Source organism: Chiloscyllium plagiosum, unplaced genomic scaffold (assembly GCF_037043375.1).
Source record: "Chiloscyllium plagiosum isolate Xiang-an unplaced genomic scaffold, Cpla_swu_hap1 HiC_scaffold_13, whole genome shotgun sequence".
In the NCBI taxonomy this organism is placed as follows: domain Eukaryota; kingdom Metazoa; phylum Chordata; class Chondrichthyes; order Orectolobiformes; family Hemiscylliidae; genus Chiloscyllium; species Chiloscyllium plagiosum.
Window position 1 is genome coordinate 33,657,672 of NW_028270151.1, and position 27,783 is coordinate 33,685,454.

The window sequence follows — 27,783 nt, forward strand, 5'->3', positions numbered from 1 at the left end:
TTTTGAGACTATGACTCGGAAGTGGTGAAGGCTGGTACAATTACAACATTTAAAAGGCATCTGGATGGGTATATGAATAGGAAAAACTTAGAGAGATATGGGTCAAGTGCTGGCAAATGGAACTAGATTAATTTAGGCTATCTGGTCGGCATGGACGGGTTAGACCAAAGGGTCTGTTTCCATGCTGTACACTTCTATGACTCCATGTATTAGATTCCAAAGCCAGGAAAAACAACTTCTGTGTTTATCCTGTAACATCAGTTCCCATTCGTCTAAATTATGGGGGATGTAAATCAAGTCCACTCGATCTGTCCTTCCAGGACTCAATATAATGATTCTTCATACACTCCCTCACAGACACTATTTTTTTTAGGTAAAGAGACCAAAATTATATAAAATATACTCTGATTGTTACTTGACAAGGCCCCACATAATTCCAGTAGTATTTCTTTACTTTTCTATTCTAAACATTCTATAATATACACTAATATGCCATTTGCTTTCTGTAGTGATTGGAACAAGGTTGACCTCATTGACTACGAAGTCATTGATTGGGGCTGTTAACCTGTGCCAGTCAGGAAATCTCTGGCTGATCAATACAACTAGGAGATTAGAATCTCCTCAGTTCAGGTGACTGATTCCGAGCTATCTGGCCACAGCCAGTGTACCGTGTACAAGTAAATAACGGGTGACCAGCCTCATTGCAGTTATTTCAGTGACGATTGAGAAGCTGTGAGCATCGTTCACGATATATGGACTCTTGGAAGTATTGGTCATGGACAATGGGACATAATTTACCAGCAGAGAATTTGAATATGTTCCAAGTTCAAATGCATTCGTCACATAAGGACAGCTCCATACCATCTATCATCCAACGGTCTAGCGAAAAGGGTGGTCCAAACATCGAAGGCAGGCTTAAAGAAACAGCCCACAGGGACAATTTGATACCAAACTGTCGTTCCTGTTCAATTATACGAGCACCCCACCCACAACAATAAGGTTAGCTCCAGCAGAGTTGCTGATGAGAAGACACCGAACCAGGTTAAACCTGATATTCCCAGATCAGGAGTGGGTTTGGGGCTGGTGGGGGTGTGGTTGGTGGCGTGGTGAACTGACAGCAGGAATGCCAACACCAGCCACATGCCTCCTCAATTTAATTTGGAGGGCAAATTTTGGAGCCAGAACCATGGAAATGGCCCTATATGGGTACGATGGAAAGATTGACGCGAGGTCAGGTCCTGTGAACTTACAAAGTTCAGGTAGGCATACAATCCTGAACAAACACATGGATCACCTGAAATCTGTTACTTTACAATTAGGGCAGGAACAAAATATACCTGGTCTTTCCGAACAGCGAGAAGGCCTGTTGGAAACCATAGGTTCTCCCCCTTTATCTTGTGTTGAGCAAATCTTGGCCGATATGGATGCAGCCTCGATACTTTTAACCCAGGAAGAACAGGTAGAAACTCTCCCGAGATGCTCGGGATGCAAGAGGTGAATTATGGTCCGGTATACACTGACCGTGTCAGAGTCCAAATTTGAAGAACCGGACTTGGGGCAAATTCTTTGCAGGAATAGCTACAAGTCAAAGACCAGGCTTACATCCCTGGACTTCAGTAAGGGGGGAGCATCTATTTCATATATTCTTAGAATTCCTGTTAATATGACCCTAAAAAATAGATTTCACATTCTTTTATATACTCTATATATTCTAATAATTTTCTCTATTGCTGGTGTAAGCCTAACTCGGTCTTACAATTCCATGTTTTCTCTTTGTCCTCTCTTGAATAATGGATTGGGTTTGCTACCATTTTATCCACAGAAGCCATTTTAAAATCTAGGGAGTTTGGAATGATTAAAGGCAGTTGCATCTGTTACTTCAGCAGCCACCCTCATTTAAAATTAGCCTATCAGGACCAGGGAGTTTGTGGTGGCATAGTATCATTAATTTCTTCAATACTGTTTATTTCTTTATCCTTATTTATTCAAGTTCCTTATTCTCACTGCACCCTTGGTTTTTCCTATTTGTTTGTGTTTTTTGTTTTTGTGTTGTACTAGGAAGATAGATAAAAAAGTTATTTTTTAAAGTATCTACCATTTTCTTATCATTCATTTCTCCAGCCTCTGCCTGTAAGGGATCCATGTTCTGTTTTACATATCTATAGAAATGTTTACTGTGTGCTTTTATATCTTATGCTAGTTTATTATCCTGTTATGTTTCTGTCTTTATCAGTTTCTTGGTTACCCCTTGCTTAATTCTATAATCCTCCCAAAGCTCTTTTTCAAATGTCCTTGCGTGCAATTTAGCATATTTGTTAATGAGTGTGTTAAATTCCAATAAGCACTATTTTAAAGGAATTAGCCTGTTAATTCTCAGCAAGGCACAATCCAGAAATGTGACAGATAGTCTCCACTTGCCTTGAGCGCAATTACAGTAACACTAAGGAGGCACAGCGCAATTCAGGTCAAAGTAGCCGCTTGATCAACATCCCCACTGCAATCGTAAACATTCACTGTGACAGCTGTGTGTACCATCTACACAATGTACTGCCGCATCTCACCAATGCTCCTTTGAAAGGACCTTCCAAACCAACAACTCTATACAGAGATGAACAAAGGAACACAACTACCTGTAAATTCCCCATCAAGTTTCACACCATCTTTGCTTGCAAATATATTGCTGTTCCTTCACCACTGGATGTCCCCCTCTAAAAAGTACCTTGGGTGTGCATGTACCAAGTGAACTGCGACGATTCAAAAGGTGAGTCACCACCATGTTCACAAGGGTAGCTACAGAAAGCAACAAATACAGCCTTTCCCAAAAGTATATTATCATTGTAAAATATCAAAACATTCCTTTTTTTCCTTTGCATCTAATGTTTCTGTGGTCTGCAGGACTGTTTAAAATTTCTGAGCTTTATGCACTAAATTTTAAAAAGGAGTCATTCTCCTCCATCATTCAAGGTAGATTTCTCAGTGGGGGCCACAATTTAGCTAACAAAAATTGCATGAGAGACCAAGAAGTGCCACAACACTGAAGATTTATCCCTTTTAAAACAGACGATATCCTGAAGTAGGATGTGTCTGAAATGCACAAATCCTATTTATGCCCTCTTGAATTGACACATTTCACCAAATCAAAGGGTATCACATGAATGCAAATTATTGGAGAGGATTTTGATTTAATTGATTCTTTTGGTAGCAGCAGAATTTAATTACCTTTGAGTAATTTAAATTATAATTCAGGTTGACTGAGAGACTTGAATTTAGAGCACAAATTTGTGGTCCAGGACTTCATGATGAGTTGCAGGTATGACGTGCTACAGTTTTGCAAACTATGTTGTACTTTCATGCACCAGAACAAAAAATGAAAGCAGTAATCATTTGTTTTTAGCCTACAACATCTTTAAGAATACGAAGCAATATAACACACCTGTCACTCTCATTTATGAGTCTTCCTTTTTTAGGTGATTTGCATTTCCAGATAACAAACAAGGATATGATCAGCAAGAGCCCCAAAGCTCCAAACAGAATGCCAAAAAATGCTCCAAGCTTCACGGATAAGTGTTCACAGCGATCACCATGACTGGAATATATTGCCCATGGAACACATCTGGAAGGAAGTACAAGTGTCAGTAAGAACTGGAGTCACCAGTTGCAACATGCCTACAGGCCTGATTAACTGCTGACCAAGGGCTCACTTACAGCGTTTAAATTATTCTGATAAGATTTTTGAAAAAAAATTCAATTCTACATTTTCCTAGCTTTTTAAAACCATCTACTTATGTTCCCTTGCTCTTCTAATTATTCACTATGAGATGGGAGAGACTCATTGTTGTGCTGTCACATGCTATCTCATCCCCTCTCTATTAGTAAATATGTGATCACCTAGTCACATTACTGATGACACAGCTAAAACTGGCAACTCACTGTTCCAGAAAATCCCCATTGATATAGATCTCAATTTATGCTTGATGTCATGAATAACTCTTCCCAACTTTATGTTGCTTACTTTCAATGTTTTCCTCCCTGTGTAAGAACAGGCATTTTTTTTTTCCTGCCAGTCTTTTGTTTTCTCTCTCTGTGAATGCTGACTCTTACAGTAGTTATCCTCTGTATGAGTATTTGCTGATTATTTTAGTGAGCATGGTCCACATGTCACCTTGCTTCAGTAGGATCATTAAATATTTATATTTTGTCTCCATCTATTCTATTTCTGATGCAGTGCGGCCAACATTGATGCTTGAGCAGTTTCCTCAGCTGAAATCAGCCCTCCTGCTATTAAACCAGTATTGAAACCGAGACTTGGACTTGTAACTAAAGGCATTAAATACATCAGACATTCCAAATGCACTCAGAAGACAATGAAGCAGTTTAAGCGGTGGCAAAAGAAATAAACAAGCTGGTAGTGGAACCAATGAAATACCAAGTTTAAATTACTGAGACAGAGGATATCATAAAAACAAGAAGGAAGAATAAGATTTTTTTTTAAAAGAGAATATCCTGACTTCATATATATAGAATTAATATGAAGATGTTTTGAGATTGCTGTGTAAGCCATTTTCTACTATTAGTTTTTTTTAACATTCACTCGTGGGTGTCTGCAGCTGACCGGAAATTATTGACTGTCCATAGTTGCCCATGAGAAGGTGGTGGTGAGCTGCCATCTTGAACCACTGCACTCCATGTACTGTAGGTAGACCTACAATCCATTAGGAAGGAATTTCAAGGGTTTTGGCCTAGTGACAGTGAAGGAATGCGATATATTTTCAAGCCAGGATGTCTGGCTTGAAGTGGAACTTGCAGATGGTGGTGTTCCCATGTGTCTGCTACTCTTGTCCTTCTAGATGGAAGTGTTTGTGGGTTTGGAAGGTGCTGTCTAAGGAACCTTGATGAATTTCTGCAGTACATTGTGTGGATAATACAGGTTGCTGCAACTGAGTGTTGGTGGTGGAGGGAGTGAATGTTTGTCAATGTGGTGCCAATGAAGTAGGCTGCTTTGTCTTGGATGGTGACAAAAGTTTTGAGATGTTGGAGCTGCATCCATCCAGGTGAGTGAAGAACATATTATCACATTCTTGACTTATACCTTGTAGATGCTGGTTTTGTGGAGTTAGGTAAGTTATTTGCTGCAGTATTCCTGTCCACTGAACTGCTCTTGTTGCCATTGCATTTATGTGCTAGTCCAGTTCAATTTCTGGTGAATGGTAACCCCAGGATGTCGATAATGGGGGATTCAATAATGGTACCACCATTGAATGTCAAGGATTAATCCTAAGATTGTCTCTTATTGGAGATGATAATTGCCAGGCATTTGCACGGCACAAATGTTACTCGCTGTTCAGTCTGACCTGAATATTGTCCAGATCTTGTTGCATTTAAACATGGGCTGCTTCAATATCTGAGGAGTTGTGAATGGTACTGAACATTGTGCAATCATCAGTGAACATCCCCATTTCTGACTTTTATTTGGGGAAGGTCATTGATGAAGCAGCTGAAGATAATTTGGCCTAAGAGACACAGAAACTCTTGCAGAAATGTCCTGGAGCTGAGATGGCTGACTTCCAACAAGCACAACTATCTTCCTATGTGCCAGGTGTGACTCCTACCAGCGAGAGTTTTTGCCCTGATCCCCATTGACTCCAGGTTTGCTAGGACTCCTTGATGCCACTCTCTGTCAAGTGTAGCCTTAATGTCAAGTACAGTCACACTGACCTATAATTGCATATAAGTGAAGATTAATTTTAACCAGTGACTATTAAAGTATTGCAAACTGATCTATTTCTTACTTGCACATTGGTCCAGTTGTCAGATGCTGACACTCCGCCTCATTCAGGCAATAATTCAAATCACAGGGGGATCTGCAAATTACTCCACTTTCATCATTCCATTGAAGCACATAGCCAGTAAATTCCGTGTCATTGCAGCTTAAATGATTCAACAAATCATTATATGATACTGTAAGGAGTAAATTGAGTATTTTAAGCCCATATTTTCCTTAAATAAAAAGGTATTTGTGAGTCTAAGGTTAGGTAATGAGTGAGTCTTCATATCCCTTGCAAAATACAGACTAGCCACAGCATCAATTTCAGAGGAAAATTGAAGTTTGCTTTTTGTGCTTTTTAAAGATCATCAATGAGGAAATGGAATCAGTTTCTGAAATGTTTGCTCAAATCAAAAAAGGTATTTAGAATTAATGTTCAGAGACCTGAAAATAGCATTCTCTGTGCCCCAGCTGGGAAGTCATATTAAAGTGCAAAACGGAGTCTGCTCATGGAAACACTAATCCAATTGAAAACCAATGAAATAAGGCTTGTGTCTCAAATGGTTCTGAATTCCTGTCAACATAAATGGAGTAGGTGATTAAGTTGTACCCACCGCCAGCCCACTTCTGTGGAGTTAATTCAGCATTTGTATTGCTAGTCTGACTTTCCATCAGTGACTATAACAATTATTTGGAAGCTTCACTAATTTGGTGGCAACACTGTTAGTATTTCAGAGATAGGGTAACACAGTGCTTCTGGCTTGTGACCAATAAGTAGAACTATGTTTTGTACCAGTTAAGGTCAGCTGTCTAACTACAAATCATATTCCTGAGTCAAAACAGAACTCTGCATTCATTTAATGCTATATATAGAATTCTTTGCAAGTGATAAATCTGACAATTTTGAAGGTAGACCTTCCATTTATATCCAACAACTTACACAAGGAACTTATTTGACCTCTATAATCAGTTTAAATGAGTTGTGCTTCGAACCACAGCTCACCTTGAAATCAAATAACATGAAAAAGAAGTATTGTTCAAGGTTGTAAAGGGCCCCAGAGGATGCAGTGGGTTAATTTAATATTCGTATTGAGTAAAATAGACCACAGGAAGGCTGTCAGTTAACTGCCACCTGGACTGCCATTAAGGATGGCAGAATGCTGTTAGTTTTGTGCTGTTACAGGATGAAAGCACTTCCCCACACAGAATAAATGTCTGTTACAACCTATTGAATACTGACTATAATATATTTCACACATTCTTCGTCACAAACACACAGTGTGAATTCAAAAAGAGTTTGTGAAATCAATTAACAACTTTCCCTTCTGTATAGTTTTTAATGTGACAAAATATTCAAGACATTTTACAAGTAATTACCAAACAAAATTTGAGACTGAGCCACATAAGGCCAGATGACTGAAAAGCTTGGTGAAAATATTAAGGAGCATTGTAAATTAGGGGAGAAAGAGAATTGGTGGTGACGGTGGGGTTATAATTCTGGACATTATTACTTACACACAAGATCATTTCAGGTGGTTTAATGGCACAAGTAGAAACATGATACAGACTTTAAATATGTATAGCTCCTTTAATCTCAAAATGTTCTTAAATAGCTTCACAAAATGCATTAATTATAGAACACAATGACTATTTATGTAGCTGAACACAAAATTGATTGATTAAATGATTCATGAAGAATTAGAGCTTTGGTAGCTAGATGCAAGATCTTGATCTGCTTAGAAAGATTGTGTAGACAGATTGCTGGCTACAATGAAACAATAAAGGCAGGTCATAAGCAACGTTAAATATTGAATTTGTTATTGTTATAATTTATTATGCCCAAGTTAATGATCATAATTCTAAAAGGATAAAGGAGTGGCAATGGTGTTAGTGAACGGATCTATTCTTAAATTGTTTCTTTACTCAGTCATTACTCAGTGATAGCTGGAATGAGAGATATTAGATACAAGGAAAGATTACAGAAACTGGGCTTATTCTCCTTGGAGCAGAGAACGTTTAATGATGAACAATTTTGACAGGGTAAATAAGGATATTCTGCTTCCACTAGTTGGTATGTCTGTGACCCCTAGTTACTATTTCAAGATTGTCAGTGAGAGAGCTAGGAGTGAGATGAGGAGAAATGTTTTTACTCTTAGAGTCGTTTGGATTCTGAACTGTAAAATTCTATGATTTTATTGTTGCTGGAAAAGTTAAAAATCACTTTATTTTTGGAGAAATGGTGATGGTTTGAATATAAAATTTAACAGAGGAGCTTCAATATGTGGGCGACAGAATCCGTTAGTATTTTGTCAATGAGATTTGAAATTCAAATACTTCTTTTCAGTCCCTTGATAATAGAAAAGATGTTTTTGCTAAAGTCGTGCAAATAGATTTTCACTGGAACAACCTGCAATTCTGCCAACGAATTGTGGGTTTTCTTTTCTGTTGTTATAATAAATGCAGGTATACTTTTCAATACAATTAAGTTGTAAGGGCAGACACCACTCTATGGCTTCTTAGGCTCAGATCTAGCACTGAGATGTATCTGATCATCATTCTTTTTTTAATGTTAATTCCGATCCTATTTCCAACCCACACCCTCCCTCCACCATCACAGAGAAGTGTCAAATATATCTTCATTATTTTGTTTTATGTTTTGTTCCAATGTTTATAGCTCACATTAAATTGAGAATGTATTCAAATAATTCATAATACTTCCATAGAGGTCTATCCAACAAATTTATCATTTAATTCTTGTATATAGGTTAAGAGCATGTCAAAGCCATTCACCTGCTTTCTGCTTGTACTTTTAAATAACATAAAGCTACAAGCTAACATTTTAAATATGTGGCTGTAATAATTGATGAAGTTGTTTAGATGTGAATACTCAATAAAGTTTCTCTACTGAAGATTGAACTGTTGCTAAGCATATTTGAGAACACGGACTTAGTGACGCTTTATGTTGTCTGGGATTTAATGTCTTGAGTCTTATAATTAGATGGATAGCGGAAGATCTGTTTTAAATATGCCTGAAGATTTGAAACATACAACTAGCAAATCAAGCACACACTTAGTGCTATCTGTGCAAAATACTTTTTGGTACATTTTGTTGCTTTTGTTCGTAGAATATTATATTAAAACGTTATAACTTACATCTACTGATATCTTTAATGTCGGTCCTATTTAAATATTCAAAAGAAATAGCGTCGGGAGTCAGGGCACGAGTAAACCGTTGTAAGTTATTGAAGGCGTTCTGAATTGCAGCATATAATCCATCATTCAGGAAATCAATCACCACTTTGTTTCCGTTATAATTGAACAATGTCACAACAGCAGCGGTTACTGTTTCTCCATGTGACCTGTTGATGAGTAACCCACAAAATAAATTGGCAATGTTTATTTGTCATGGGTTCAGTTTTGTTAATTCGCTAAGTGAAGCTTTATTTCCGCATTGTACTTTATCGTGGCTCCCAAAGCATTAAAGCAAAAATAAATAACCTTGGCAGTGCAAGGAACCAGAGAACTGGCCAAGTGTTGGGGGTTCTTTCAGAAGAAGAACATTTTACCATTCCGTACAAATGATGGAAAAACCTTGGAACACTGTTTGTTGTTTTCATGTAATTTCAGACTTTTCTCTGTAATGGTCTATAGAGTGTTATAAAAAGCGAAGCCAAAAGCTGAGGTGAATGTGTTGATCATTGCCTTATATTACCGGGTTTATAAACTAAATTCATTAACAGCCCAATATTTGACCTCTGGGATCTCCACTGATGTGCACAACAAGAAAACTCTATATGCTTTCACCATGTGTTTGAGGTCTTAAGTATGGTCAAAGCATGAACTCCATACCCACACATTGCGAATTTCTTGGGACTTGGGACGTAAACCAGATTTTTCCAAATGTAGTCAAAGCAAGGCCGGTGAATTTCATTACATCAGGAATGCTAAAAAGCAAGGTACCTGGTGAAAGTTATCCTCTGAGAAAATAAGGCAATGCTTATACCATTCCCAGAGATATAAGTTATTCCAGAAACAAATAAAAGTAGGAGTAAGGGCAACTCAGTCTGCTTTCTTGTTCAATGTAATATGACAGTGTACAAGCCTGCAATGCAGTTGCAGTTTAAAAAAATACAGCAAAAACTTCATTTCACCATGCGTGTTACAGCCTTCTGAGCTCAACGTTGATCTCAATAACTTCAGACAATGACCACTTCTCCTATTATTTTTGATCGGTGTTCATAATGATAGATCTTTTGTCTGATTATTTGTTTCATTTTTTCTTCCACCATCATCTCTTTTGTAGCTTAATCATTCCAGCCTTCAACCCTGTTCCAAAAATTTCCTTTTGTTCTTCACCACCCCCTCGTTTCATGCCTCAGCTTCTGCTTTCAAACTGTTCCACATTGAACCCCTCCCAGTGTTATTGAAAGATCATCAAACTGAAATTGCTGAATTCTGATATGTTCTGTTTATAAATCACATTTCCAACATGTGCAGTATTTTGATTTTATCTTACTATTTAATGTTTATCAATCCATTGGCCCGAACTCAAATAAAAAAGCAACAGATTTTTAAAAAAATGTCTTGAATATAGCATATAGTTTTAAAAATAAGCAAGCAAATCTATTTAGCAAAATTTTAAAATTACCAACCAGAAAACTGGCTCTGAATTGTCAGCAAATCTTTGCAAGCTGGACAAAATTCCAAAAACCTAAAAAAATTTGAAAGTGCAGTTAAAGTAATCTTTCATAGTAAACTTTAACACACTATCAATTCAAATGCTGCTATCTGATATTAATTCAAACAATACAAACATATTAATGTGATTGTAGAGACATGCATATGATTGTATGATCAATATATAATTAAATTTCTTCATTCAATAAATAGTTAAAAACAAATGCATTAGTATTTTCTCATGTAAATATTATACTTTGTATTTTCTCTGTATCACGTTAGTTTTTTCAAAAGTTCTATGATTATAAATATTCCATAATCTCAATTTCAGTTAAAAAGCAGGAAATGCATTAATAATGTTGCTTGTTTAAACAGAACATGCACAATATGTAATTAATTTTATTACAGAACAAATATTGATATAGGGGGTGTTGGAAGTCTCCTCTTTGGAATGTTAAATTGTCTGTGTGATGGAAATTCCATCTGTCCCTCTGTTTCTGCCTGCATCAGGACTCACTACATTTTCATGCATTTCCAACCCCAACCAGATTACCACAATAATGCGGGAACCCAACTAATGTGAGTGAGAAAGGTCCAGTTGTATAGCACTCGAAGAAATGATGAAGGACTTTAAAGGGGTAAGGAATGGTCAACGCCAGGAACTTAAGGTATATGCATATTAATAGGAACATGGATTTAACATTTATACAGGGCAATAGATGCTCCATTGCAGACATTCTGGTGCTCAAAGACAATGGCTTGGACATGTATCAGATATTATTGTAATGTTGCAAACAAAGGAGTGATGATGTTGTGGATTTTTGTCTTAAAACATCTGACTGTAACCAGATACAAAGGTTAAAAAGTGTGTAGCAACTACAAGTTACTTGAATATACAGCTGCAAGTACAAACTGAATTACAGAAAGTAATACCCAGACATGAAAAGACTCTTGAAGTATCAGAAGTTTGCAAACACATAGCAGAGCTGTGAGATTCAAGCATTCAAGCTTCGAAAAGATGGAAGGAAAAATTTCAAAGGACTTGACATAATTGACTTCATTCCTTTCTGGAACCCTAGATTCCTCAAAATTAACACACCACCATTTAAAACTTTGACCTGTATAAAGAAACCTGACTAATAGCAACCAAAACTGTAAGGACAATTCCTCCCTCAGAGGGGAGTATTAACTAAAGGGCAAAGAAAAGGGCCATGACTTTGATTATTATCTTTGAAATGGATCAGTCCAAGGTAATCATGCCAAAATATTCCCTTTTTTTGTGTTTTGTTTTTGTGGACAGACTTTAGATCAGGCTGCTTCAGGATGTGTCCTTCACACTGCTGCTCCTTCACAGTGCAAGGGAGATATAGCCACAGCCCGTCCATGACACCTGACTGGTATGAAATGTTGCTTTAGAGCATCAACAAACAGCATAGAGATTAACAGCAGTACATAAATGTCATGACACTTTGATAGTTCTTATATTGATTTTCTTTTTATTTTTGGCTCTCTTAAACAATTGAATGTGTGTTGCATTGGGCCTTTTGGAGGGTATTTCCCTTTGAGGCCAAACTCACTACATTAACCAGCTGCCTCACCCTATGAAAACTCTCATGTCCGATGCTAGCTCCATCTTACCACACACCATTACTGGAACAACTTGCCACTCAGTGGCATCCATTGTGACTGCAGTATCGCTGTTTGCCTGGAAAGGTATTGACAGTCCAATATTGCTGCTCACTAGCAATGTAATGGCACAGCAATTGCAAAGCTAGACTGCTCATGGCACACAGCTAACATTCCCTCTCACATACAATCCCCTTCTCCCATCATAGTCGCTGGTTAACCATCAGTTTACCTGGCCTTTGTATATGATGTGACACCTGAATGTTGTGTATTTGATATTCCCCATATAGGCTTATTGGAAGTGGACCCACATTCAGCTACAGTAGTGGTCATCATTACTTGGCTGCTGGGCAATGAAACTGCAAATAAATTGAAGAGGGAAAATGCAGGAGCAAGCCCAGGATCAACAGCAACCTTCAAGAGCAGCCGAACAGGCTCCACATGAAGGCGTCGCAGCTGAAGCCCCCCTCAGGATGCAGGGGAGCTATAAGAGGCCTGGAGCCTATTGCCCTCGATGTCATTCCAGATGAGGGAGATGCATTGGTGCCATAGATGGAGGATGTTCCAAGACACTGTTACAGAACTGAGTCATCTTCTGGGAAGAGGCCTATGACCTGATGGGACAATTTTCTAATGGAGGCTGAATGTAGGTACGGTGCAGCTTGTTCTTTCCCTGGGCCGATATGGAGCAGAGAAAAGCTTCCTGAGGATGAGGGTTTGATGCTTGGACTGGTCTGGGGGACGCTTGCAGTCTGTCCAGACAGAGTGAGTAGCATAATCGTAGCGTGCTGCACTCTGCTCAACTGGAGCAAACAGAGAAGCCCCGTGATAGACATGAAGAGCTGGGAGAATGACAGCAGCCTTCCAAGGAGGAGGAGGAGGATATTGAGCAGGAGCAACATCTCCTTTTTTTGATAGTGTGGTGAATCACTTAGTGTGGTGAATCAACAAGCTAATCAGGGGAATTAGTTGACAACAACTTCTAAACCAATCTGAGCAGGTGATCACTCATTGTAGATGTTTTGTTGCTTGAAAGGCAAATAACCCCTGTTCCTAGTTTTAAAATTCCTTTAGTCTTATGTGGATACCTATGAAGCTTAATAAATGGAACCAGAAACAAATGCAACATTTTTGTTGATCCATTTTCTCTTTTGCCATTGTTTAATAAAGGTTAACATTGTTTATCTAATATTTGGTGCTCTCAGATTGAACAATAGCAAGATGTTATGCAATACTTAATGTAATTTTTATCAATTGTAAGTATAATGTATTTTTAAAAATTTAAAATAATTTATTATGTAGCTCTACGTGTAATTTGTTTGGCTGCATTTGTGGCCAGTGCCACCACTAGATGGAGCACCATGCACACATGCAATAAATTGCACCAGCCCTGTTTGCAGCTGCATTAAAACAATCTAAAGGCGGATTCTGCTAGAAACTATACTTTCAGTTAAAATGTCAGAAGAAAATCATTCAAGGCAAACAGGATATATCCATGTCTGATGCACATTTAATTGGGGTGTGGCAGTAGTCATTGCAAAACAGCATAAATGCATGTTTGCGCATCTATAAAACACTGCAGCTAAAAAAAAAACCAATAGCAAACAAATTCACTCCAGCTTAGCTTGGAACATAGAACTCCACTCGTAATTCTCACCAGCAGTCAGATTGAGGCAAACACAGAATTAGAGAAATCTTTTACATGTTCACAGATGGCTCTAGGCACCAGCTTGGATGTGTGGGGAATATACGCTCCAAATTTACTTAATTTACCATTATATTATCTAATAATTTCAAATGAATAAGTGTGTCAGAACTGGGTAAGGGGTAGAGAGAGTGGGATTGAGGTAAGTGAATAAGTTGGGGAAGGTGACCAGTGGTGGCCAACTGGATAAGGACTTGGAGTGGGCTGGAGAGAATTGGGTCAGCAAGGAGCCCGGGTGGTGGGATGTAGGAAGTTGAAAGATGTGATTGACCTTTGGGGTGGCAGGGTGTTTGGAGTGTGTTAAGAAGGATCACGTGATGGTGGGGCATGAGGAAGAATTGGTGGGGGCAATTCTTGGGGTGGTCAGGAAGGGGAGAAGCTGTCAGGAGAGGGTGGGTCCATTCTGAGGTTTGGTGGTTAGGGTCAGTTTATTTGTTACCCAGATGTTATAATAGGTATTAATTCCTTTCACCTTACATGTGTTCCTATTAAGCTGAGTAAATGGAACTACCCACAGTCTCCAACTGTAACTCAGAGCTGGGGATGAGTTCAGAGGAATCCAGGTGCTGGCTAATTACTCATTGGAAGTTTCAACTTGTCACAATGGCTTTGATGAAGCCAAATGTACAGTTGCTAAATTTGCTACTGAAACAAAATCAGGGAGTAATGTAAATTGTGAATAGGACAGAACTTATCTATATCACTTTGCAGATTCCAATGAGAGTGAGAAGAATTATGACAAACGGAGTATAATGTAGGAAAATATGAGCTTGTCCAGTTTGGCAGGAAGAAGAGAAAAGTAGATTATTATTTGAATGTGGAGAAATTGCAGAATTAAGAGTTGCAGAGGGATTTAAGTGTCCTGCGATAAGAATTTCAAAAGGTTTGTGTGCGGCTGGTTTGTGTGCAGCTACTTTGTGTGATTAAGGTAACAAATGGAATGCTAGTATTTAACACAAGGTGAATGGAAAAATAAGTGTTTTGGTTCAGTTGTACGGGGCATTGGTGAGACTGTGCCTGGAGCATTGTATAAAATTTAGTCCTTATTTAAGAAAGGATAGAAATGGGTTAGAAGCCATTCAAAGAAGGTTCATTTAATTGATTCATAGGATGGATAGTTTCCAGAAAAGGTTGGATAGTTTGAACCAGTTTTAATGGAGTTTAGAAGAATGAGAGGCAATCTTATTGGATCCTGAGGGGACTTGGAAGGATAGAAAGTGAAAGAAATTTCATATTGTGAGAGGGATTAGAACTAGGAACATAGTTTTAAAATAATGGGTCACTCAATTAAGATGGAGAAAAGGAGAACTTTATTTCTTTGAGGTTTGAGTGTCTTTAGAATGCTGCTCCATGATGTGGCAGAGACAGTCATGGAATATATTTAAGGCCAAAGTAGATTCTCGACTAACAAGGGAGTCAAAGGTTATCGAGCGTAGTTTGGATGTGGGGTTGACGTCACAGTCAGACCAATCATAATATTATCAAATGACAGGGCAGATCTGAGGGGCTGAATGACCTGGTTTCCTACTTTGTACATTGAAAAAGAAGTGTGAATCTACCATTGACATATCAAGACATACCTTTACTGAAGTGCTATTAGTCAGGGAGATGTAATCTATGTTGCTTCTGTTACTTAAGACAGTCACATTGATTCCCTGTAGCCTCAATGTAATATTGACTGATCTCTTTGGCATAGCTGAAACCAGAAAGAAAAAAATACATTTTCCCATAAATAATTTTTTTACAATTGAGTATAATTGCTGATTAAAGTACACAATGATAGTCCTTAGCTAATGCAAACAAAACCTATATAAAATGCTGGTTTGACTGCAAATGAAGTATTGCATCTAATTCTGCTAAGTTAGAATCTCTACAGTACAGAAAGAGGCCATTCAGCCATCGAGTCTGACTGACTCTCTGAAGAGCATCCCACCCAGACCCAGCCAACACCCTATTCCTGTAACCCTACATTTTCCATGACTAATCCGCCTAGCCTGCAGATCCCTGGATACAATGGGCCATTCAGCATAGCCAATCCATCTAACCGGCCCATCTTTGGACTGTGGGAGGAAACCAGAGCACCCAGAGGAAACCCACGCAGACACGGGGAGAACATGCAAACTCCACACAGACAGTCGCCTGAGGCTAGAATCGAACCCAGGTCCCTGGTGCTGGGAGGTAGCAGTGCTAACCAATGAGCCAATGTGCCACCCCATGGAAGATTTACCTTTGTCTTATCCTATTTTTATCTTTATCTTCGAAGAATTTATTCCCATTTGATTCATAAAAAGAAATGGCTGAGTTATTGGAATTGCTGTAGTTAGAAAGTAGATTTAATTAAGGTAATAGCACAAAGTAAAATTGGAAGAACGGCAAAGCAAATAATATCGTAATTCATTTCAATTTGTGAGAATTCCATTATAGATCAGGAGAGTGTGTAACCTCCATATAAACAGCAGGAATTGAACCCAAGCCTCTGCTGCTGTGGGGCAGCCATAGTAATACTGAGTCACCAGGCCCACATAGAATCCCTACAGTGTGAAAACATCCCATTTGGCCCAACAAGTCCACACTGACTCTCTGAAGAGCATCCCACCCAAATTCACCCCCCACCCCCACCCCCACCAACACCAACATCCCATCACCCTGCATTTCCTTTGGCTAATCCACTTAACCTCAGCATCCTTGGGCACTATGGGCAATTTAGCATAGCCAAACCACCTAACCTGCGCATCTTTAGGCAGTGGGAGGAAACTAGAGCACCCACAGGAAACTCACGCAGACACAGGGAGAATGTGCAAACTCAATACAAATGGTCACCTGAGTTCCTGGCACTGTGAGGCAGCAGTGCTAACCACTGAGCCACCGTGCTGCCCTACTTTGGGAATAATGTGAACACATTTGACAGTGTTGAGATAAGATTCATGAAGATAGTTTTACGGATAAGGAACCTCAACTCCAAATATTGCAGAAGTTAGGAATGTTTTCCTTCAGGAAGAGAATTTTGAAAGGTGACATTCCAGAGCTATTAAAATAATAACAGGTATGTATAGAATGGATATGTAGAAATGTCCCACTGGTGAAAAGAGCAAAATTGGTAGGCCCAGCTTTTTAAGTAATTTGCAAATGAAACAATTGGGACATGCAGAAATGCTTTATTATGCAGTAAGTGCTTCAGATCTGGAATGCATTGCCTGAGAGTATGGTGCAGGGAGCTTGCATTTCGAATGGAAATTTGATCATTATCTAAAAAGGAAAATTTGCAGTGCTATGGGGAAAAGGTCGTAAAGAGGCTCCTTCAGAGGGCAAGGACAAATACATCAGGCTGAAGGGCCTCCTTCTGTGTTGTAAGCATTTTATGATTGTCCAGAGATGACTCTGTGTGAAAACCTGTGGGAGACTATGTTTCTGCACCTCCTGTTTTCAACTACAGTTATGATCTGTATGTTTAAAATGTTCATCAAGTTTGTGATTGACAAATAAGGACAGCAATTGATACAGTGAAGGAGTTACCAAATATAGATCAGCTGTGTAATTCAACAACCAAAATTGTAGACTGACAAATAGAATCATAGAATCCCTGCAGTGTAGAAACAGGCCATTTGACCCAACAAGTTTACACTGACCCTCCAAAGAGTAATCCACCCAGACCCATTCCCCTAACTAATGCATCTAAACTATACACCCATGAACAGTATGGGTAATTTAACATGGCCAATTCACCTAATCCACACATTTTTGGGTTGTGGGAGGAAACTGGAGCTCCCAGAGGAAACGTACACAGATAGTGGGAGAATGTGCAAACTCCACATAGGCAGTCGCTCAAGGTTAAAATGGAACCCAGGTCCCTGGTGCTGTGATGCAGCAGGGCTAACCACTGTGCCACCATGAATATTTATCGCAGATTAATTGAAAACAGATGTAAAATAAGTTGGATTGTACTAACAGCCAAAAATTTGGAAAGCAACTGAGAATTTATTGATTTCAGTGCAATATATGCTAAGAAAGTTCTCTCTCTCTCTCTCTGTCTCTCTCTCTCTCTCTCTCTATCTCTGTCTTTCTCTCTCTCTATCTCTGTCTTTCTCTCTCTCTCTCTCTGTCTTTCTCTCTCTCTGTCTTTCTCTTACATAAGAATGCAAGGATGCATAGCCAGAATATTGAGTATTAGAATTAGAAATTGATTCGAATATTTGATGAAAGCAGTTTTATCTATATTTAAAATACTTTATTAGTAACAAAACTGAAGAACAACATTGGCCATAAGCTTGTTTTTAAAGTTCCAGCATTCCGAGTATACTAACGTACTTGATAATGGTTCTGCAACAAACTGCAGACTTGCAAGTGTGCACTGCTCCCCTCCGTACTGACGTGGACACTGGCAGAAAGGTTTGCAGCCATCATCAGGGTTGGGTACACAGGTTCCTCCATTTTTGCAGAATGATGGAGAGCATTGGGAAGAGCCACATGGACTTGGCAATGGAATGCAGGTGGTACCATTCCCTAAAGTAGGGCAATTCAATTACACAAATTGTTATGCACCGAATGATGTTAATGATTTCTTTTCATTAATTCTCCGAACATTTATTATATTATTGTACAATTACCAGTGAATTACACAAAGATATAAAGATAACGGGAGATTGAAATGCATCGATGTTCATTATGTATTATGGAAGCATATTACATGGTATAGCAATGCTGTTCTGTATAAAACAACCCTGTCAATAAACATTATGGGTATCTCATTGCATGATAATCAGAGGAGTGTACTCTTTGGGGTGAAAGACCATAAGTCTTAACTCTCAATAATGATATGCAAAGAAGTAATGGGGTATGATTTCCAGAGTTTTACCAACTGCCTGCTTTAACTTTGGAGAAGACGGGACAGTAAATATTTTAGGAAATGCATTATTTGGAGTGGAATGTTGATGTTGATATAGTTTCCATTGTGTTAATAATCCTGATGTCAGAAAAAAAAAGGGATGTTTTTGTTAAACTAATCTTGATGAGTTGCTTTAGATTAGATTTGTCTCTTTTTTATTGAAAGACTTACACATCGTGATCTTCTTCGTTGTTGTCTAGATTCCACTGTCACTGTTGTACTAGGCTACCTTGGATAAGGCTGCAGTTAGCTTGCTGCACAGATCTTCAGAATTACCAGTAAATGTTACCTATTCTTGTGCACTCAATTGTTTGTCCTGTGGAGTGATTAGAGTTACTTGAATACTGATATCAATGTTGCTGGAGGTGTTGGGAGGGCAGTCTTGGCTGAAGACACTTGCAGACACTTCAGCCTCACTTCTTATCCTAATGGTGTGGGCTCCAAAGAGGAAGAAGATTGAAAAAGAACAGAAAATGCTGGAGAAAGTCAACAGATCTCTCCGTCACTCCTGATTTCTCCACAGACACTGCCAAAGTGTCTCTAGCATTTTCTGTGTTTGTTTCAGATTGTCAGCATCCACAGTATTTTGTTTTTTCATGGATGGAGATGGAGATGTTTAAGGAGTTATTTCCTCCTGTTAGTTGCTTGTTCATCCAATATTATTCTGATCAACTGTAGAAGTCACAAAAATAACTATTTCTTTCTTAATATGAAACCAGTCTGTCTTCCAACTGTCCCAAAAACCATTGAGTGATAGCTTTCAAATTTGTCTAATGAAAGTACAGTAAACTGATTACACCTTGTGAGCTTAAATAGATATGCCTAGTTGTAGCACCACTGTAACAATTTAATACTTTTGAGATATGAACCTAGGACACAACATTCGATAAGATGGAACTGTGAACATCATTGCGTTCAAATGCTTAATTATTTAGCTGAGCCTTTCAGAAGGAGTTTTTATAGCTATACAAAGATTTTGTGATATATTTACCTGAAAATCCTGGTTTGCAAGTACAGTTATAGCTTTGTCCATCAAAGGTACATTGTGAATATGGTGAGCATGAGTTACACTCATTGATAACTGTTGGGAAAAGTAGAACACTTTGAGTCTAACCCATGACTGTTTGTCCATCAGAGTTATCGACAATAAAAAGGTGAAGATTGAAGTTGGTATTGAAACAATTCAGGTTTTCATAAACCCCATTCTCAATCACAGTCACAGCCTTACTCCTTGTGTTGGTCTGACCAAAATGGAAAGCTATATGAACCTCAGAGTAATGATGTGCACCAGGCTGTTTGTCACTGCTGCTGCTGCCCTTATCTGGTTAAAGTGAGAGAAAGGTCTACTCTTTGACGTAGCTGCTTTCCTGCCATGTCCTGTTACAAAGCTGTTCTTTTGAGCAGGTAAGCAGGAGACCCACCAGAGGTTAGATTGGTCTTGTTTAATCTGTGGGAGAAAGTGAACGCTGCAGAAGCTGGAGATCAGAGTTGAAAAATGTGGTGCTGGAAAAGCACAGCAGGTCAGGCAGCATCCGAGGAGCAGAAGAATCGATGTTTTAAGCATACGCTCTTCATCGGGAATGTTTAATGTGTGACACCTTCCTGGTCAGGATGTGGATTCTGAGCCAGAAGAACTGAGGAAAGTTGGTTTTAAAGCTTTTCCAGTTATACTTTGTCTGTGAGGGAATGTAGGGGCTGCTCCTCCAGAGCCAAGGTGGAAGCCAACAGCTTCTCTCAGCCCTAATCATATCCAGGCCCCTGCACCAATGTTTGAAACTGGCTTCTCAAATGTGGTTTCCTGCCACCAGAAATGTGGCTCCTCTCTTTCAGGCTCAAAGTGGAAGTATTTATGAAAATAAAATCTGACTATTAAAATCAGATACATCTGCCCGTTCCACATGTACTTGTTACCATGTGTTTGTCTGGATTCCCTAGGTTTCCTAGGTGAAAATGAGGACTGCAGACGCTGGAGATTCGAGTCGGGAGTGTGGTGCTGGAAAAGCACAGCAGGTTAGGCAGCATCCAAGGAGCAGGAGAATTGAGAATGAGGCCCATCCCTGATGAAGGGCTTTTGCCCAAAACGTCGATTCTCCTGCTCCTCTGATGCTGCCTGACCTACTGTGCTTTTCCAGCATCACACTCCCGACCCTAGGTTTCCTGCCTGTTTCATCTACATCACTTCTGCTCCAGCTTTTAAAACGGGATCAGTAAAACTGGAATGGTCACTCTGACAATTCATTGTTGGGAAAAGTAGAATGAGTGTTCACTTTTGGATGTTCTACCATCCAATTTGTGGGTGGCACGGTGGCACAGTGGTTAGCACTGCTGCCTCGCAGCGCCAGAGACCCGGGTTCAATTCCCGACTCAGGCGACTGACTGTGTGGAGTTTGCACATTCTCCCCGTGTCTGCGTGGGTTTCCTCCGGGTGCTCCGGTTTCCTCCCACAGTCACAAAGATGTGCAGGTTATGTGAATTGGCCATACTAAATTGCCCATAGTGTTAGGTAAGGGGTAAATGTAGGGGTATGGGTGGGTTTCGCTTCGGCGGGTCGGTGTGGACTTGTTGGGCCGAAGGGCCTGTTTCCACACTGTAATCTAATCTAATCTAATCTAAAATAGTAAATCAGAGCAATTTTAGGAAAGAGTAATTAAAGAAGGGATGTGGAAGGATTGAGAGTTTTGGGGTACCCCACTTACAAAAACATAATGATGAAAACATTCACTTCACCTGATGAAGGAGCAGCACTCCTAAACCTTGTGATTTCAAATAAATCTGTTGGACTATAACCTGGTGTTGTGTGACTCCTGATTCTGTCCACTCCAGTCCAATGCTCGCAACGCCATATCATAGGTTTGCATTGACTGGTATATGAACCATCCAGATTAGACACCTTGAACTTTAGAGTAAGTTATTTGATTCTGGATTGATTTGATTCAGCTATACCGAGAGAGTAAATTTTCAGCTCGAGGTAAGTAAATGTTAACAACATCAGCTACAAGAGAAGTGTCAGTGACTGGGAAGTTTACAGTGAATAACTAATTTCCCAATTCCTCAAAGCCTATCCACTCTCTACAAGGCACAAGTCAGGATTTTAATGAAGTATTCTTTACTTCTCTGAATGAGTGGAGCTCCCACAACACTCAAAGCTTGGAGCCATCCAGGACAAAAGGAACTTGCTTGATTAGAATCCCACCTTAAAAGTTCACTCCCAGGGCAGCAGTGTGTACCATCTACAAGATGCATCGCAGCAATTTTATTATTTATTCTTTCATAAGATATGAATGTCTCAGGAAAAGCCCATCCCCAGTTGCCATTTACTGAGTAGCTTGCACGGCCATTTGAGAAGACCGGTAAGAATTAATCACATTGTTGTGGGTCTGGATTTACATATAGGCCAGCCCAGGTAAGGATGGCAGATTGTCTTCCTTGAAGGACAGGACTGAATCAGATGGGTTTTAATAATAATTGGTGGTAGTTTTATGATCACCATTACTAAGATATTGAAAATCCAGATTTATCAATTGAATTTAAATTTTGGCAGCTGCCACAGTGGGATTTGAACCCATGGCTCCCCCAGGCTTTGTGCCTTTGGTCCCTTTGAAGTGCAATGCCATCACTATACCACAGTCTTCCAATGACTCACTAAGGCTTTTTCAGAAGTACCCTCCAAACTCATGACCTCAACCACCTCAAGGGTCAAGGACAGCATCACCAGTGTGTTCCCTTCCAAACTATACACCGTCCTGCCATTCCTTCACTGTTCCGAGGTCAACATCCTGGAGCTCTCTTTGTAACAGCACTAAGGATGTACCTGCACCATGGGCATCTGTGTTTCAAGACTGCATCTCACTTTGCCAGCTTCTCAAAGTTAAGGAATGGGCAATAAATGTTAGCCTAGATGGTGGCACTCATATCTTGTGAAATAATAAAACAAAACATAACATCTCTAGCCTATAACCCTGCCGTATCTGCCTTTTTACTGATCTATTTGTTCTATTTTGTTCTCATTCTATTTCCCTTCTTTTCCAGCCTTTATATTTCTGACTGGAGACAATATTTAAAACAAAACTTCTTGCAGATCAATTAGTGCCTGTGTATACATGTGCTTATGAAAATCTTTGCCCTAACTTTTATCTTTTGATTAGCATACAAAAGTTTATCGGGCATTTAAACCCCAAATAATCAAAGTACCTATGTTTTGGACATTTACATAAAGCTAGCTACTATTGAATAGGAAAATACACAGTGCAAATGGTACAACTATCTTCATTCACAAAAAAACTGCATTAAGTTTCAATTATCTGGCAACTCAGTTCCATATGTAATTTTCATAAAGATATGCATGGGTGAGATTACCCTCTTGCTCAAACTGTTGAATGTAAATGTTTCAATAATACTGTCTTTCTCACCACCTTCCTTGCTGCCTTGAGGAGGGGTTAATTGCAACCATTGAATCGAAAATGGTGGTCCATTTAATTCTGTATATTTTCATGGTTATTCTCTTAGATCTGCATTTCGCCAGTTTATGAAATTCTCAATTCAACTGTTCCATATTTCTACCATTTCATGAATAGGTGACAAAACTCACAAGATGATGTAGTCATAGGGTACCAGTTGATCACTGTGACAAGATCAATTCTTCCAAGGACTAATCCTTAAGCTGTGTGTATTTCTCACCTGAGCAATTGGATCCTTCGTATCCTGCTGAGCAATTACATGTGTAAGAGCCATTGGTATTAGTACAAATCGAATTCCGAGCTGGACAGGCATTGTAGTCAAGACATTCATTTATATCTGGAAGATGAATATAATAAACAATTTGGAAGTAAAGGTTTAGTTTTATGGGTATAATGATTTAGTCAGTATTAAATTGTTGATGGAAACATGACTGATTATTGACATCGTTCATCAAAATGAGAAGAATTGACAACTTAGATTGTGTAGAGAAGGTTCAGAGATCAAAAATTAAAATATACATTCATTGACCAAATGATGTACTGTGTCAGGGGTTAGGATTGAAAAATATAAACTTTGAGATAAAAGGTAGGGATTGGAGAGTTGAGTAAATGTGAAGAGAGTCCTTTCAGTTTCTAAGATTTGGAATGGCTCAGCTCAGGATGAAAATAAGACATTATTTCTTTGGAAATGCCTAAGTGGGTATGTTCAAACAACTTCACAAAAATATAAGGTGAAATTTGTGTGATTTAACATTAATTTGAGAATATTATCAAGTAAAAGAGACTGATTAGCAAGGTTAGATCTCATGGAATACAGGGAGAACTAGCCATTTGGATACAGATTGGTTCAAAGGTAGAAGACAGAGGGTGGTGGTGGAGGGTTGTTTTTCAGACTGGAGGCCTGTGACCAGTGGAGTGCCACAAGGATCGGTGCTGGGCCCTCTACTTTTTGTCATTTACATAAATGATTTGGACGCGAGCATATGAGGTATAGTTAGTAAGTTTGCAGATGACACTAAAATTGGAGGTGTAGTGGACAGCGAAGAGGGTTACCTCAGATTACAACAGGATCTTGACCAGATGGGCCAATGGGCTGATGAGTGGCAGATGGAGTATAATTCAGATAAATGCGAGGTGCTGCATTTTGGGAAAGCAAATCTTAGCAGGACTTATATACTTAATGGTAAGGTCCTAGGGAGTGTTGCTGAATAAAGAGACCTTGGAGTGCAGGTTCATAGCTCCTTGAAAGTGGAGTCGCAAGTAGGTAGGATAGTGAAGAAGGCGTTTAGTATGCTTTCCTTTATTGGTCAGAGTATTGAGTACAGGAGTTGGGAGGTCATGTTGCGGCTGTACAGGACATTGGTTAGGCCACTGTTGGAATATTTCATGCAATTCTGGTCTCCTCTCTATCGGAAAGATGTTGTGAAACTTGAAAGGGTTCAGAAAAGATTTACAAGGATGTTGCCAGGGTTGGAGGATCTGAGCTACAGGGAGAGGCTGAACAGTCTGGGGCTGTTTTCCCTGGAGCGTCGGAGGCTGAGGGGACCTTATAGAGGTTTACAAAATTATGAGGGGCATGGATAGGAAAAATAGGCAAAGTCTTTTCCCTGGGGTTGGGGAGTCCAGAACTGGAGGGCATAGGTTTAGGGTGCAATTGGAAAGATATAAAAGAGACCTAAGGGGCAACTTTTTCACACAGAGTGTGGTACGTGTATGGAATGAGCTGCCAGAGGATATGGTAGAGGCTGGTACAATTATAACATTTAAGAGGCCTTTGGGTATATGAATAGGAAGGGTTTGGAGGGATATGGGTCGGGTGCTGGCAGGTGGGACTAGATTGGGTTGGGATATCTGGTCGGCATGGATGGGTTGGACGGAAGGGTCTGTTTTCATGCTGTACATCTCTATGACTCTATCACTCTAAAAGTAACAGATATTTAAAATAGGAGCTGGTACACCACTTGTACGTGTCTATATTTGTATACTAAGGACTGCTGTACTGAGATGGGTTGAGTCACCTTTTTTGGATATGTTTCTGACCAATGATGTACCTATCCTGGAATAATGATATCTTCACAGGGTACACATATTCCTCTAGTACTGAAATACTTGACATTACAAACGTAGCACATCAATCTCTATACAAAATAATCTAGAATGTATAACTCTTCCAGTGTAACATCACAGCTGAATATTACACCTGGAGTGTTGTATCCTGGGTGGAGGAATATGTTGATCCAATGTGACATTATATAAACTGAATACATCTCTCAACTGGTTTCTTGTGTACAGTAAGAAGCTAGAGGGGCATGGTTTTTGGGAAGCAGAATGAAATGATAATTCAATCTGTATTTGGTTTATAGAAGTTTACTATGTAAGTATGTATTCACCAAAAATAAACTAACAACATTCTTATAAATCATTGCCATAATGTCTCAAACTAAATTAATACAGAGTTTACAGAAAAGTACATGGGAAAAGGAAAGGCACAGACATTGACAGAGATAAATCTATAACAAAGGAAAATGAGATCCACAGGAAAGCAGGAAGATGGAAGAGTGGAAGGTAATTTGAAGGACAAGAAACAGAATTAAAATAGAAGCTGAGCAAGACAGTTACACACCAGAGACAATTTTAATTTCATTTTATTGCCATTTTAGATTAACTTGTGATGATATTTTAAAGTAACAAAAGATATTGTACCAATGCAGAATTTGTACGGATCTCCTTCATATCCAGACTTGCACACACATGTGTAGCTTCCTATTACATTGTGACAGTCAGCATTTTCTGGACATGTAGAAGTATCACTGCACTCATCGATGTCTGCAAAAGGAGATTAGAACAATGGCTATGATGTTGTCTATTTCAGTTTTAATAAGGCTGAATTCTTTCCAGATTGTCAAAGATAAATAATAATCATGGCAAAAAAATATGCTGTGCAATGGATACATTTATTTCAAAGAATATTGCTTTATGAAATTTGTCCTCAAGCTTTTTGCAAGGTTTCCAGCTTGATTTCTATGATAGCCATCATCTTTACTACTCCTTTAACCCCATTGTATGCTTGATATCCTCATGTTGGCTAAACCCTTGGTTATCCCTTACATTCAGGCAATGTTGTGTCTTCTAACACAAAGACAAATGCAAATTCTTGTCTTTATGTCTCTGTTTATGTGCAATGTTTATTTTTGCTAATCTCTACCTTTTTACATACATACTGAAGCTTTTACAATATGTTTTCAGGTCTCAAGTTAAATAAACAATGAGAAGAAACTATTTAGAGTCATAAAGTCATAGAGATGGACAGCATGGAAACAGACCCTTTGGTCCAACCCGTCCATGCCGACCAGATATCCCAACCCAATCTAGTCACACCTGCCAGCACCCAGCCCATATCCCTCCAAACCCTTCCTATTCAAAGACCCATCCAAAGGCCTCTTAAATGTTGCAATTGTACCAGCCTCCACCACATCCTCTGGCAGTTCATTCCATACATGTACCACCATGTGTGTGAAAAAGTTGCCCCTTAGGTCTCTTCTATATCTTCCCCTCTCACCCGAAACCTATGCCCTCTAGTTCTGGACTCCCCAACCCCAGGGAAAAATATTTATCATATCTATGCCCTTCATAATTTTGTAAACCTCTATAAAGTCACCCCTCAGCCTCCGATGCTCCAGGGTAAATAGCCCCAACCTGTTCAGCCTCTCCCTGTAGCTCAGATCCTCCAACCCTGGCAACATCCTTGTAAATCTTTTCTGAACCCTTTCAAGTTTGACAACATCCTTCCGATAGGAAGGAGACCAGAATTGCACGCAATATTCCAACAGTGGCCTAACCAATGTCCTGTACAGCCGCAACATGACCTCCCAATTCCTGTCACTCAATACTCTGACCAATAAAGGAAAGCATACCAAATGCCTTCTTCACTATCCTATCTACCTGCGACTCCACTTGCAAGGAGCTATGAACCTGCACTCCAAGGTCTCTTTGTTCAGCAACACACCCTAGGACCTTACCATTAAGTGTATAAGTCCTGCTAAGAATTGCTTTCCCAAAATGCATCACTCGCTTTATCTGAATTAAACTCCATCTGCCACTTATCAGCCCATTGGCCCATCTGGTCAAGATCCTGTTGTAATCTGTTGTAACCCTCTTCTCTGTCTACACCTCCAATTTTGGTGTCATCTGCAAACTTACTAACTATACCTCTTATGCCCACATCCAAATCATTCATGTATATGACAAAAGGTAGAGGGCCCAGGACCGATCCTTGTGGCACTCCACTGGTCACAGGCCTCCATTCTGAAAAACAACCCTCCACCACCACCCTCTGTCTTCTACTTTTGAGCCAGTTCTGTATCCAAATGGCGAGTTCTCCCTGTATTCCATGAGATCTAACCTTGCCAATCAGTCTCCCATGGGGAACCTTGTCGAACGCCTTACTGAAGTCCATATAGATCACATCTACTGCTCTGCCCTCATCAATCTTCTTTGTTACTTCTTCAAAAAACTCAATCAAGTTTGTGAGACATGATTTCCCACGCACAAAGCCAAGTTGACTATCCCTAATTATTCCTTGCCTTTCCAAATACATGTACATCCTGTCCCTCAGGATTCCCTCCAACAACTTGCCCACCACCGAGGTCAGGCTCATCGGTCTATAGTTCCC

General features: G+C 39.4%; 2 protein-coding genes across 3 annotated transcripts in view; one reads left to right on the plus strand and one right to left on the minus strand.

Annotated features, from left to right (window-relative positions):
• Nucleotides 1-11,167, plus strand: part of tnk2b (tyrosine kinase, non-receptor, 2b) — a 298,847-nt gene extending 287,680 nt beyond the window's left edge. Inside the window, exon 14 of the mRNA XM_087993486.1 lies at nt 10,990-11,167. Coding sequence (XP_087849612.1) covers nt 10,990-11,019 — 30 coding nt within the window. The 3' untranslated portion in view covers nt 11,020-11,167. The remainder of the gene's footprint in view (nt 1-10,989) is intronic.
• The window catches only part of LOC122556039 (mucin-4-like), a 115,369-nt gene that overhangs the window by 3,613 nt on the left and 83,973 nt on the right, over nt 1-27,783 (minus strand). For both annotated transcript variants that reach the window (XM_043702426.2, XM_087993477.1), the window contains 9 exons: nt 25,815-25,937; nt 23,332-23,448; nt 19,646-19,735; nt 18,078-18,272; nt 15,353-15,468; nt 10,417-10,475; nt 8,918-9,123; nt 5,790-5,958; nt 3,434-3,613 (listed from right to left, as the gene is read on the minus strand). In XM_043702426.2, the coding sequence (XP_043558361.2) occupies nt 3,434-3,613; nt 5,790-5,958; nt 8,918-9,123; nt 10,417-10,475; nt 15,353-15,468; nt 18,078-18,272; nt 19,646-19,735; nt 23,332-23,448; nt 25,815-25,937 (1,255 nt within the window). The remainder of the gene's footprint in view (nt 1-3,433; nt 3,614-5,789; nt 5,959-8,917; nt 9,124-10,416; nt 10,476-15,352; nt 15,469-18,077; nt 18,273-19,645; nt 19,736-23,331; nt 23,449-25,814; nt 25,938-27,783) is intronic.